This window comes from Nilaparvata lugens, chromosome 1, assembly GCF_014356525.2.
Source record: "Nilaparvata lugens isolate BPH chromosome 1, ASM1435652v1, whole genome shotgun sequence".
Classification (NCBI taxonomy): domain Eukaryota; kingdom Metazoa; phylum Arthropoda; class Insecta; order Hemiptera; family Delphacidae; genus Nilaparvata; species Nilaparvata lugens.
The window spans coordinates 42588418-42602881 of record NC_052504.1 but is presented as its reverse complement, the minus strand read 5'-3'; the positions used below and the strand labels follow the sequence as shown (position 1 = coordinate 42602881).

The following is a 14464-nucleotide window of genomic DNA, read 5'->3' as shown; positions in this document are numbered from 1 at the left end:
CCTTATAACAACTACAGACCTACTTGCCTTATAGACTGATGCTCCAGGAAAATCGTTGATTTTCTTAGTACTATAACTTCTACGCACACACTAACAAAGTCAACACAACACAATGCAGAAAAGCAAAGCAGAAAAATAAAATGTTATACAGGACTAACTTCTCATGATAATTCGCATAATCCTCATCATTCACAATTGGAACAATGAATATTGTTACATATTCATGAGTGAGTTACCATCTTCAGAAGCAAACGTGAATTCATCAATTGATGGCTGAAATTCATGCTTCTTTGTCAAGTGTCCGACTAGCTCTGAATATTGACTGCTTAGAGTTTTTCTGCAGTCTCCGAATGGACATGTTACTCCTTCTTTTGCAGGCCTATTACTTTTATGGACATTTTGCAGATGCTGCTGTAATTTATAATTGACCGAGCAAAGTGAGGTCTAAGATTCAAGTCGACGGTTTGGCATTTCTCTTAATGTTTAAATGTTTGAATGTTCAAATGTTTATATGTTGCGCATTTGCAGCAAAACGCAATAATAGATTTTCATGAAATTTGACAGGTATGTTCCTTTTTTAATTGTGCGTCGACTTATATACAAGGTTTTTGGAAATATTTCATTTCAAGGATAATATAGAAGGAAAAAGGAGCCTCCTTCATACCCCAGAGTAAAAATCAGACTATAGAATTATTCATCATAAATCAGCTGACAAGTGATTACACAGATGTGTGGAGAAGCCAGTCTATTGCTGTATTTCCATAAGTTTTAATCAGGTACTTGTGGATGAGAATACTGCGTAAGGTTACTATTCACAGAACGACTAGTTAGTGGACAATTGTTTTCTACATAAAGTACAATTAAAATTGAATGATTTCACAGACATAATGGCTGCACGTGTTCACTCATTCACAATGGCTGCTGACTGTACAATGTACAGGCACAGAATATACAGAATGGAAACTTGTAATCAATCGCCCATCTAACCAATGCTTTTTACATGACCCCAATACTAAACACGTCACGTGACCTTGGGAAGTTCCAATCCTGGTCTTCTGATTGGCTCGTGGCAGTGAACGAGATCAATTGATCCGGATCATTGAAGTGATCCGAACCTACCATCAATACTATTACAATGCGGCGCTTCCTAACAAGATGGCGGATTTTGGCGTCAGGATATAGCCAAGTTTCCGTACTGTATGTATACTTTGGTACAGGCTCATTCATTCACTGGTTCATGAAAACTAAGTAACAGTTATTTTTCCAAGCCGCAGGTAACAAAGTAGCTGCTCCAACGAATGTGTTACTCAAACAGATAATACGCTTGCGCAGTAGAGAGGAGTAGTTCCATAGTAAGGTCCACGTTATAATGACAGTATTTGTTCAACTTTGGAATTGCTATCCTTGTCTATCATTCGACAAAGCCGGTGGTACTATCCTTTTCTAGGTCCACAACGATGCCAATTATGTTTTTGACAGTGTAGAAATATAATTAATTAATGCAGAGAATCGGCATCGCTATTCTCCCATCTTTATCCACTGTCATTATAACGTGGACCTCACTATACCTTAGTATACATATTACTATAGTGAGGTCCACGTTATAATGACAGTATTTCATCAACTTTAGTTTTGCTATCCTTGTCTATCATTCGACAAAGCTGGTGATACTATCCTTTTCTAGGTCCAAAACAATGACAATTATGTTTTTGACAGTGAAGAAATATAATTAATTAATGCAGAGAATCGGTATCGCTATTCTTCCATCTTTATTCACTTCCATTATAACGTGGACCACACTATATATAATGGCACAGTATACCTATTCTGTGGTTCTACAGCGAGCCTCGTCTGCGGAACTTACGCTCAAACGAAAATGAAAGTGATGCAGTTGGACAACCTGTTCTTGATTTTAGGTTATGTTTTATTTCTAATTTTCCAAAATACTAATAAGAAATCTGAGTGTACTAATAGAATTCAACTATTTGTGTATTTTAGTTCTGTAGCCTGGATTTATTCACCCAATATAAGATGAAAACAGTATTTAATTGTTAAGAAAATATGTAAAATGTCGAAAATTGATATTTTTAAATATTTTTTAATGGATATCATATCTGGAATATATAAATATGTAGGCACCACTTGTTAGTATGAAAGTCACTGATGCTCTCAAGGTGTTGAAAACAAATTTTCTTATTTTTCAATAAATGCGTTTTCTCAATAGTAAAATCTTAAAATGAGTGTAGGATCATTTTTTCGTAGCAAATTCACAAAACTTATGCTCAGCCTTGCTCTGCTATTTGTTGGTAAGTAGCCTATAAAGTATTATTATGAGGTTAATCTAGATTTTTTTCAAATTAAATTTATAATATATTAGATTATTTATAACATCAAGGTCTAAAATCGTATATAGATTTTATTGACTGCTTTGCATTTGTGTGCAGAATCTTCAGAGTTCAAACTGACTCTTCATGTCATCATGCATATTTTCAGATTGACCCATCAGGTCATCTGGCATTTTTAATAATTCGATCAACCCAATCCTCTAGAGAAACTGATCGGCACTAACCAGTGAGTGAAAATTATCAACTTTAAAGGTTACATAGTTTTGTTCATTCCAGTTTAGAATTTACCATATGCCACGCTTGCCCAATAGGTAAGTACCTAGTTTAGTAGTTCTACAAAATGTGATTATCATGATTTATTTTCTAATCCATGACCAACCTTTGTAGGCCTACTACGATAGATGAAAAAAACGCAAGTTTATAATAGGTACTTGACATAACTATCTAGATGGCACGTCAGAGACGCATGACGGGAGGAACTCAGTCTCCTCACTCTGGGAATAAAGTGGAAAATTGATTAATCTTTCTGAAAGCACTTTTTTAAGGGGATTTCCTCCAATTTAAAAATGCACTGTGAATGGCGCCCTGGGCAAATGTTTTCTGGCGCCCTCCTTATTACTACAAGTAATGTAAAAGCAAATTATCGATGTCACTTATAACACCTCTTACGTTAAAGCCGCTGCTCAACATAAGAGAAGCTTTGCTGATTCTGTCAAGATGGACAAAAAGAGAACTTGGAATGTGAATGGGAACAAACCTATCATTGGGTCACGACCATGTAACGGTGAATCCACTTGTAAAATTAAAGCCATAAGTAGATTTGACTGGATCTTTGTTTCAAGATTGGCCCCTGAAGTGACAAAGGATGACCAACTTGATTTCCTGAAAAATCTTAAGTTCAATGTTGAATGTGTGGAACTGAAGACGAACTTCAAGCACTATAAATCGTTTAAGGTAGGTGTGCAGCAAAATAAAAAAAGTGAATTATTTTCTTCTGAGTTATGGCCGGCTGGAACTTTGGTTAGGGAGTTTGTAAATAGGAAAGAGAACAATTTTTTTGCCAAGTGACCTGTACTAGGCAGTGTGAAATAGTGTCAAATACCTCTGGTACTATTCAAGCAAATACCTCATCTTATAAATATGTTGAAATGGATGCTGGTAAGATTGGTATTAGCTACTTAAATGCTCAATGTTTGAGGTCGAAACTTGGTCTGGTTGAACGTTTTTGTGCAGACACTAAACTAGACATTTTATGTATCAGCGAACACTGGTTAAGCAGTGAGGAATGTCCCCATTATTCCTTTATTGAGGAACTGGTGCTGTCTGCTTCCTATTGTAGAAAAGCTCATCGTGGGGGTGGTGTGTCAATCTATGTGTAGAACAAAATGAGGACTAAAGAAATAGACCTGGGTGTTTTTGTTTGGACTTGGATATTGAGGTGGTAGCTCTTGAACTGGTTGATGCATCTACTGTTGTTTTTAGTGTCTACCGTTCTTCAAATGGAAACATTGAAAATTTCTTCTATAAGTTGGATGTGTGTCTATCTAAATTCAGGTGTACATCTGGGAATATTATTATTGGAGGTGACTTCAATATAGCCTTGAACTGCAATGAGCCGGCTACAAGAACTTTTGTGAATTTGCTGTGGACTCATGGACTCTATGTTGTATTTGAGGTGCCCACTAGAGGAGATCGCTGCTTAGATAGCATTGCAACAAATATGGATTCCTCGAGGTTCAGAGTACATGTTACCGATCCTCTTGCTGCTGATCATAGTGCGGTAATGATGACAGCTAACATCCATATGATGAGTGAATCTTCTCTGTTTCCTACTTGGTATTGCCATTATTCGAGAGGAGCTAGAAGGATTGATGAAGATACCCTCCCTGGATTAAAAGATGCTGTGTCTCAGGTCAACTGGGATAGTGAACTACAGGGGGAAGAACCTAAAGAGGCTTATAATAAGTTTTTTTGGCAAAATTGATGAAATAATTAATTTATTTTTTCCATTGAAGCTTTTAAAGCATAATTTTAGGTCTAAAAATAAGCCTAAGATTAAAGCTAGAATAGTGAGATCTTGGTTTTCACCTGAGTTGTCCAGGTTCAGAGGCTTGCTACTGATGGTGAGAGATTTAGTCAGTACTTGTCCAATGGAAAAAGAAAACTTACATGTATTCTTTTCTAAAATGAAGAACATATATAAATGTAAGATCAATGAAACGAAAAAGTGTGCCAATGTTGAGGGGATTGCAAATGCACCAAACCCCTGTAAAGCTGCATGGAATCTAATAAACAGAAGCAGGGGTCCCTTGAGAACATCGGGAGTTGCTTGTGAGGCTAGTCCTGATGAGTTCAACGAATTTATTCTGCGGAGTATTGAACATCTCGGCTATACCGGCTACAAATGAGAATTCAGTAGGTAGTGTGAAGTCAAGAGGAGTGAGAAAACTTCATTGGCGGGAAGTGACACCAACTGACATCATAAAAATGGTGTCCAACTTTAAAACTTCAAACAGCCAGGATCTATGTAATGACTACTCTCATGTTGAAAGCCATTATTGATGTAATCGCCCGCCCTTTGTGTGAGATTATAAACAAGTGTTTGAGGGCTGGAATTTTCCCTGATTTGTTGAAAACTGCACGCACAGTACCTATCTATAGGAAAGGAGATCCTTGCATCATGAATAACTACAGACCTATATCTGTCATTCCAGTGTTTGCAAAGATCTTTGAGACGGTAATGAAGATGCAGCTGGTGGAGTTCTTCGAGACTAGTGAGCTTTTCTCTTATCTTCAACATTGTTTCAGAAAGAATAGGTCGACCGTGACAGCAGTTGCTGAGCTTGTCGAGAGGATTCAGGAAGCTTTCGAGGGAACCAACTGCCTGTCTCTGACATTATGTGACCTGAGTAAAGCATTTGACTGCGTATCTCATGAAATAGTGATTGGCAAGATCGAGCAATATGGTGTGGGTGGTGCTGTTCTCCGGGCTCTCAAATCATACTTGAAGGATCGAAGACAGGTCATATCCATTGGAGGTGCAAATTCAAGGGCTCTTTCTATAAATCATGGTGTCCCTCAGGGATCGGTTCTAGGACCTGTATTATTCTTGATTGCAATCAATGACCTTGATCTTGAGGGTAGGGCACTGAAGTTTGCTGACGATACCACATTGATTTCTTCCGGCCCAAATCTGGCCCTGGTACAGCAGGAGACTGATTTGCTGTTTGATGCTGCTGGAAGGTGGTTGGAAGCAAATAAGTTGCTACTGAATGTGGAAAAGACACAAAGATCGGTCTGTACATTGAGTCGCAGTCAGGCCATCAGTGCTCACAGTGTGTCTCTCCTTGAATTCACCATAGATCCACAGCTCACCTGGGAGTGCCATATTGAGGGCATCTGTAAGAGGTTGTCACGAGTCACCTATTTGCTTAGGAAGTTGACGCAGTTGGTGAGCAGGCCCTACTTGCTGGTAGTGCACCTCAGTTAGCATCCTGAGTTATGGACTGCTGCTGTGGGGTCATGCTTCTGCATGTGAAGATGTCTTCAAGCTGCAAAAGAGGGCCATCCGCATTATTACCTTTAGTGGATTTCTGGATCATTGTCGACCTCTCTTCCAATCCACAAGTGTAATGACCATCTACAGTCATTACATTTACTTGTGTGCTGTGTATGTGCGAGCAAATCTTGAAATGTTTAACACGAGGAGTGACTTCCATGGCCACGACACTAGAAGTCGAGGTCTCATAGATGTAACATACCGTCGCTTGTCAAAGACCCGTGATGCATTTCCTGCATTGGCCTTGCGGTTCTTCAATAGGCTGCCGGGGGATTTGAAGATGTTGAACACACCAGCATTCAACCTGAGACTCAAGTGTTGGCTTAGGAGAAATCCGTTTTATTCCAGACAGGATTTTTTCTTAACGACTTGGTAGGCCTTGTCTGACGTGTACTGCCATCTCGATAGTTGCAAATGTGATAATTGTGAAAAATTATATATTTTAAACTCTTGACGCAACCCATCCGGCATTGCTGGTATTGGTGAAGAGGAAGGTAATTCAGGTATATCTTATGAGGTGAATAAAAAGAGATAGAAGATCACGTCTTTCATACACAAAACTGTAGACCTCTTAACATTCTTCAGATGATTAAAAGCGCAAAATCCCCCCTCTGCAGAGCAGTTGGTGACTGCTCTGCTTAGAAAAATATTCTAACAGCTACTTCAAGAGAAAGTAAATTTCAACTCATGCTCTATGATTTATTCAAACACGTCATGGATTCCACCAAGTTTTTCCTGTTCTCCATACATTTTAAAGTGCAGACATTCATTTTCAAATTCACTTCTTATGTCATTAGGGTAGGAGGCATAGAGTTTGTTTGCAGCTTGTGGTATGGCCTATTTCTGTGATTCTTTTTGAACAAGAGCAGAGAGTATGGTATTTTAATCTTATCAGTTAAATTTTTAAAAGTGATATCAGTTTATAATTCTCATGTTTCTTACTATTTCAGATTTCCGGTAGCCTGTATTATATTTACATGTTCTGTTCTATGTATTTTTGAAAATCTTGTGTTAGATATTTTTAATGGGTATTTTGATTCTCTAAATTATTCTCATCATCTCTTATTTGCGCCCTCAAAAACTTCGCGCCCTGGCAAATGCCCATTTATAGCCCGGGGCCTGGTCGGGAGTAGTCGTATTTATAAATATGTGTCGGGATGTCACTATTTTTATTTTGTTGTTCAATTTTTAAATGCAAAAAGTAAAGTTTCTATTGCTCGATTCACATTTCAAAGAAAATTGATTTCTTAGGAGAACACGGTTGTCACGTTTCCTTTTCTATTTAGTATTTTCAATTACATAATGTGATCATAAAAACCACAAATAAAAGTAAAAATTAGATAATAAAAACAGATTTGCTATTAAAAGCCAGTTACAACAAAAATAAGTTTGAAATAAGACTTAATCAGAGTGTTATTCAACATAAAGAACTCACTTAGAGTATACAATCAACAGCAATCTCCTCAATGCATTTGAAATCGCCTGGCCGGCAGGTCTCTTGCTGCTATTGGAAGCTTGTTGATAGGCTGACAAGGCCAGTTCATGTCCTGCTTAGATTATAATAAGGTAGGATCCACTTGGTGGCAAGTCCATCTACGATGGCCGTTTTTACACCTAACCGAATCTGGGACGGCACGCAAGACAGGACAGGCTGTTTCTCAATACCTCAACCTGATTAGCCAATCGGAGAGCTTTCTGCCCTTATCTTTTGTGCCGTGCCGTCAGTGTTACAATTTTCAAACATTTTATCATTACATAGTTGAAGCATAATTAAAAATGAAGAATTTTGAAAGCAAGTGGTATTTGGCTTTATAATATAAAATGTCCTATTAACTCTGAATGCTGTAGACCTTCCTACCACAAAAAAATAACTTTTCAAGCAAATCCGGACAATCCAATAGATTATTACTCAACTTATGTAGTATACATAGCAAAGAAACCTTTCTTCTTAGCTTTAAACTATCAAATCTACAAAATTCTCTCAATAACATTTTTTGATAATCTCCAGCACAACTCACACCATTGACTTCATAATAGACATGTTATCTTAAAAATAGTTTTGAACTTTTTGAATCTTGGTTACATATTTTTTAGTTTTAGGAAGCCAAATAGTACTACAATATTCAAGTTAACTCCTAATTAAACTTTAAAAACGAATTAAACCAGACTTTAATTGCTTCAACACTTTCAAATGACTTAGAGGGCCTTTTCAAAAAACCAATAATTTTAAAACTAGGCTACTATTGATAAGTTTTCCATTAAGATTACAAAAGCTCCATTCACAGTTAAAAATTACTCCTAAATCCTTTTTGATGTTAACATATTATAATTTTTGCTAACCTAGTTAATATGGAAAATAATTTTTGTTTTTACTTCTTGAAATTGACATAACCTCACATTTTTTAATATTTAAGAATAATATTCATTTCTATTACACCAATTATCTAGAAAGTCTATATCAGTTTGCAAAATTAAATTATTTTCATACGATTAAATTTCCTTATAAATCTTAAAATCATCTGCATATAATAACACTTCAGATTTGAAGAGATTAGCGATGTCATTGATGAAAATAGTGCATAACAATGGACCCAATCTTGAACCTTGGGGTACACCTGATTTTGCAATGAATTTTTTTGAAGAAAAATTTAAGAAATCAAAAGCCTTACTTACAAAATATGAAAAACATAATAAGTTGGAGTCTGTAGATCGTTGTGGATAAAAACCATGTTGTTTGAAACTGATATAACATTTAATATATTTAATTAGCTTCTCATATATGATATTTTCAAAGACTTTAGCTCCACTATTAAGAATGGCTTCAGGTCTAAAATTACTAACTTAGGTATCTCATTTTCTTTGCCTGATTTAAAAATTGGAGTGATTTTAGCTTCTATTCAGAGGAGAGGAAATTGATTGCTTCTAATTCACAAATTACATTTATACAATAACGGAAAAATTAGTTCATTCTTCAATTCTTTGAAGAAATAAGTAGGTATAGCCCACTATCTGGACCACTACTCTATTTATTCTTCTAATCTTTGAAACCGTCAGCTACATCTATCTCACTCACTTCTCCTAAATTGAAACCTACAGTTTGAGAAAAAATATTATTATCTTCGAGTAAATCTTCAATATTATATTTAACATCTTCTTCACTGTTCACTGATTTGAAAAAATTGGCAAAAGCATTTGGAATATTTTTTATATATGCCATCTCATTAAAAATGTTTGTTTTAGACTTCAAACATATTACATATGTCCAAAAAGAATTTACATCTCTAGAAACTGAGTTCTCCACATTACGAATGTAATTCATATATGCTACATTAATTTTAATTTTAAGATCTGCACGAACTTCTCTGAAAACTTCATTGAAAAATGTGATCTTTTCCTCTTTTTAACTAATCTATTCTTCTTCTTGCAAAGCCTTATTATTTCGTGAGAAAAAATTGGATATTTTTTCTTGGCTAGTGCTTTCAATGGTATACATAGATCAAAAAATTCTAACAAAGTTTTTTAAAAATATCCAACTGCTATATCTAAATTATTTAATTCATATAACTGACTCCAGTCAAATTCATTCAATATTTTTTCAAGCTCTGACATATTAGCTCTTCTATTTACATAATATTTATTATTTTGAGGCATATTTTCACGTCTAGCAACTATAAAACTGCTCTTTGGTATATCCACTACAATGAAGGATGATACAAATCAACAGCCACTAAAGCATCTAATTCCTGATGAACTTAAACTCTTATACTTGATAGAAAAAGATCCGACACTCTGCCTGTTGAATTCACTTATTATTAAACAATTGTAAATTTAATAAATTCATTAAATTAGATAATGCTACCATTTTGTTATCTATCAATTCTGGATCATCACTATTATTCCAACGATAAAAATTTATTAAATTATAATCCCCTAAAAAATATATTTAAAATTATCATTAAAAAATATTTCATTCTTAAACATGGAAAAAATAAAAATAAACTTGTTTATCACAGCCTGATCGAAAGTATACAACATTAATAATAATGTTGGAATTATTCATATTTACTCAATACTCTGATGGTAAGAAAATTAAAATCAGACGTAGAAGACGAAAACAACAGATAACTTGGATATTTCTCATAAATTGCTAACAAAGTACCACCTCCTATCTTATCAAAACGATCACTTCGCCAAACTAAATACCTAGAATCAATAAACTCGTTATCAAATATCATCATTCAGCCAAATTTCAGTCAACGCAATAATCGGGTAGTTAAATAAACTATTAGTCTTCATTCTTAACCCTCGAACATTCTGGTAATATATAATTAAACTCTCAACTTCATCTGAACTCAAGGATTGATGAACCATCAACTAGAATATATAATAAAAATGAAAAAATACTGTAAATTAACTTAGCAGAAATTACAAATTGAAAAATATCAAATCTCATCCAATATACCAATCATCAAAAGTTACTACCTAACAGACTGTGTGGTTCATTTGGTCTGACTCTGGCTAACAGGGAGAAAAATTCCATCAAGCTCATCAATATTATTTATTAGATGAACTTTACTTGTAGGCCTATCTGATTTCCTCAGAAAAACTCTTCCATTTCGCGTCCAACAGTTTTTCCATCCATGCTGTGCTTTCTTGTCCCTAGCCTCTTTCAACAATTTCCTTTTCCGGTTGTAAGAACATCATTTATATAGATAAGAGATTAAATGTATATATTTATGATATATGATATATATTTATATTTGATAATTCTATTATTCGTTGTTAATAAATTTAATTTCCATCGTGTTGAAATGAAGTATGAATGATACGATACCATAAGTCTGAAGATAGTGTTGCAATTTTACAGCTCCTGAGAACAATTTTTCATTTGATAATTCAACTAATGTCAACCATAGAATAAGCATACTACATGTATACTTGTATTATGCTTTCACTATGTCTCAACTAAATACATAAAAAATGAAAAAAGTGTATGTGGTATCCTTTTCTGAATAAAGAGTAAGAAAAGCTCAAATTTAGACAAGACGATACGTGTAGATATGGACATAGATCAAAGCAAATCTGCAACATCTATTGACAGTCTTTTTCACAATTTATGTTGTCTTCAACCAAGCTGTTCTCTTGTATTACAGTTGCGCTTTTATATAAAAGCTGGATCCATACTGAGACTATGATCGATTATCCTAGTGGATATGCACATGCGGAAACTTTCAAATCAGATGACTTCATAGATGATGTAGAGTCTCTCTCCAAACCGGAGAAGACAAATCGTCTGAAGAAGAAGTCGCTTGTCGAAGTTGGTGGTCTTGAAGAGGCTAAGGAACGAATTCGTCAGCTGGAAGCAAAACTGAGATCGTTGGATGCTAGGATACCTAGAGCTTTTCCTGATGTCAGATATCTCAGCTACCGTGCAAAGAAGAGAATTTTGGTAAGACAGATTCAAATCAAATAATATTTTGCATAAGTACAGTCAGTGTTGAAGTGGGGACTAATTGCGTGGGAGTATGCTATAAAACTGTTCTTGAGCCTTTAAAAGTTTCTCAAAATTCACCAATTTTTCAGAAATGTTGGAAATGGAGCTCAGCAAACTAATTGGTCTGTAATTTTGAGGTAGACCTACATCTCTGCTCCCACCCTTGTGCAAAGGAATTACTTTTACATGTTTAGAATGCAAGGGAAAGTAACCAAACAAAAAGCAACAATTACAAATTTCTGAAAGAGATTTCGAAATTGTATCTTTCAATAGTTTCAGTACCTTGTTATAAATATTATCCCAGACAGGTGCTTTATTATCAGTTAAATTTTTTACTACTTCCTTGATTTCTTCTTCAGTAACTGTGTTAAAATTGAAGTTATCCTCAATATCTATAGTTTGTTCCAAACATTGGATTTGAATTTCTCCACCTGTACCAATGTCCTCCGCTTGGTGTTTACCAACATTCACAAAATAATCATTCAAAGTATTCAGGTCCATATCAACATGAAGGTTCAAACTCTTATTGACCCCATTAATTGCTTGGTTACTTACAGACCGTATCTTTTTAGAATCACCTTGAGCTATATTTTTGTTTCTGACTTAATATAAATCTTTCACTTTTTAAATTAATTCTACTATTCTATTTCTACAAGTTACGAATTTTATTCTTAGTTCCAAATTAAAGGGTTCATGTTTCATTTTTTTATTTAATCTATCTCTTATATTAATGGATTCAAGAATATCATTGGACATCCAAGGCTTCAAATGTTTTTTTGGTTAAATTAATCTTTTCAACAACTGTGGCTATATTGATACATATTTTAAGAATATTTACCAATTCATTTACTACTTTTTCAATACTTTTATTCGAGTTTATCTCCCAATTCAATGAAGCGCCTGCTTCTAAAAATTTTTCTTTGTTAATATTTCTCACTTCAATCACATTACAAGGCTGACTAGATTGTGAACAAACATCATGTTCAATAGAAGCGTGAAGTGAGGTTGCATAATCGTCAGTAATTGACATTTCTACAACAACAGTTTTCAATGAATCTTTGTACTTGGATTTAGAAAATATATGGTCTAAACAGGTATTCAAATCAGAACGAGTTATCCTATTGACAATGGACTCATAACCATGCGAACTCATAACCGACAAATAGTCATTCGTTTTTTTTTAGAGTTACTCAAATCAAAATTTGTATTACCAATTAGAAATGAATAATCAATATAATCATCAAGTTGTTCTTAAAATAATGGTATACTTGTACTAGTAGATCTACTGACAGATGTTATTAAATACTTGGGGCCGGTTTCTGAGCTCGGAATCTATTGGCCGGTTTCCGAGCTCGGTATTTGGCTAAGTTTCAGACTCTAAAAAGCTGGAGTCAGAAAATTGGCTTTCCAAAACGGGGCGTAGTCGCAGTTCATGTTTCAATTGAATTTTCAAAAATTAAAAAATTGATCACAAAATAAAATAAAGAGAAAATAGTATAAAGTTTAAGATATTTTGAATTATTTAGGAATGATTCAATTCGTCCAATAATTATAGAAATGAGAAAATTAAGATTATCATAAAAACTGCGACTACGCTTCTTTTTGGAAAGCCATTTTTCTGTCTCCAGCTGTTTAAAGTCTAGAACTTAGCTTAATCCCGAGCTCGGATACCGGCCCCATAAAAAAGCGCTCAGGTCTAAATCGATTTTCTGAGTCACGGGTTTATCTTCGAAAATCCGGGGTCTATTAAGTTCACGACATATTTGAGTCTAGGACTTGAACCAGTAAACATGAGAGAAATTCACAATAATTAACCGAGCGAAGTGAGGTCTAAGATTCAAGTCGACGGTTTGGCATTTCTCTTAATGTTTAATGTTTGAATGTTTAAATTTTTATATGTTGCGCATTTACGGCGAAACGCGGTAATAGATTTTCATGAAATTTGACAGGAATGTTCCTTTTTACTTTCCTTGCCCTATTACCATAGGTACCGGTAAGGAAAGTATTGCTTTCCGAAAAAAATGAAAGTACTCCAATTTCCAAATTTCTATCCGTTTCAAGGTCCCCTGAGTCTAAAAAAGTGGTGTTGTGTGTGTGTGTGTGTGTGTGTGTGTGTGTGTGTGTGTGTGTGTGTGTGTGCACGATATCTCATCTCCCAATTAACGGAATGACTTGAAATTTGGAACTTAAGGTTCTTTCAGTATAAGGATTCGACACGAACAATTCCGATCAAATGCAATTCAAGATGGCGGCTAAAATGGCGAAAATGTTGTCAAAAACAGGGTTTTTGGCAATTTTCTCGAAAACTGCTCCAACGATTTTGATCAAATTTATACCTAAAAAAGTCATTGATAAGCTCTATCAATTGCCACATGTCCCATATCTGTAAAAATTCAATGAGCTCCGCCCCATCTATGCAAAGTTTGATTTTAGATTCCCAATTATCAGGCTTCAGATATAATTTTAACAAAAAAAAATCGAGTGAAAAAGATTGAGCATAAAAATCTCTACAATTAATGTTCAGTAACATTTTCACCTTAAATTGAAAATAAGCTCGAAGTTCGAGAAAATAAGATTATTAAATTTCAAACTGTTGACAACTGTTGATTCTATTAAATCATTCACTATGAAGAGATAGCAGACTTCTTGTGCCTGCAGCGTTATTGTCCTGTCACCAGCTGGCTTAGATCTTGGAATGGTAGACTTGAGATGCGCGTGAACATTAGCGTCAGTTGATCAATTTTCATAACGGCAAGGAAAGTTGTGTGAGTGCTGAATCATTTCTACTCGAAATTTTTTGTTTAAATTGTATCTGAGGCCTGATAATTGAGAATCTAAAATCAAACTCTGCATAGATGGGGCGGAGCTCCTGGAATTTTTACAGATATGGGACTTGTGGCAGTTGATAGAGCTTATCGATTACTATTTCAGGTATAACTTTAATCAAAATCGTTGGAGCCGTTTTCGAGAAAATCGCGAAAAACACTGTTTTTGACAACATTTTTGCCATTTTAGCCGCCATCTAGAATCGCATTTGATCGAAATTGTTCGTGTCGGATCCTCATA

General features: G+C 34.9%; 1 protein-coding gene across 3 annotated transcripts in view; it reads left to right on the top strand.

Annotated features, from left to right (window-relative positions):
- The first annotated feature begins 1907 nt into the window (after positions 1-1907).
- LOC111052102 (UDP-glucuronic acid decarboxylase 1) overlaps positions 1908-14464 on the top strand; it is a 77007-nt gene continuing 64450 nt past the window's right edge. For 2 of the 3 annotated variants that reach the window (XR_005572007.1, XM_039434288.1), the window contains exons 1-2: positions 1916-2306; positions 11058-11353. Coding sequence is in view for 2 of the 3 variants with exons in the window: in XM_039434288.1 (XP_039290222.1) it covers positions 2237-2306; positions 11058-11353 (366 nt within the window). In the remaining variant the exon portion in view is untranslated. Of the gene's footprint in view, positions 2307-11057; positions 11354-14464 lie in introns of all 3 variants that reach the window. The other variant, XM_039434276.1, reaches the window with a different exon arrangement.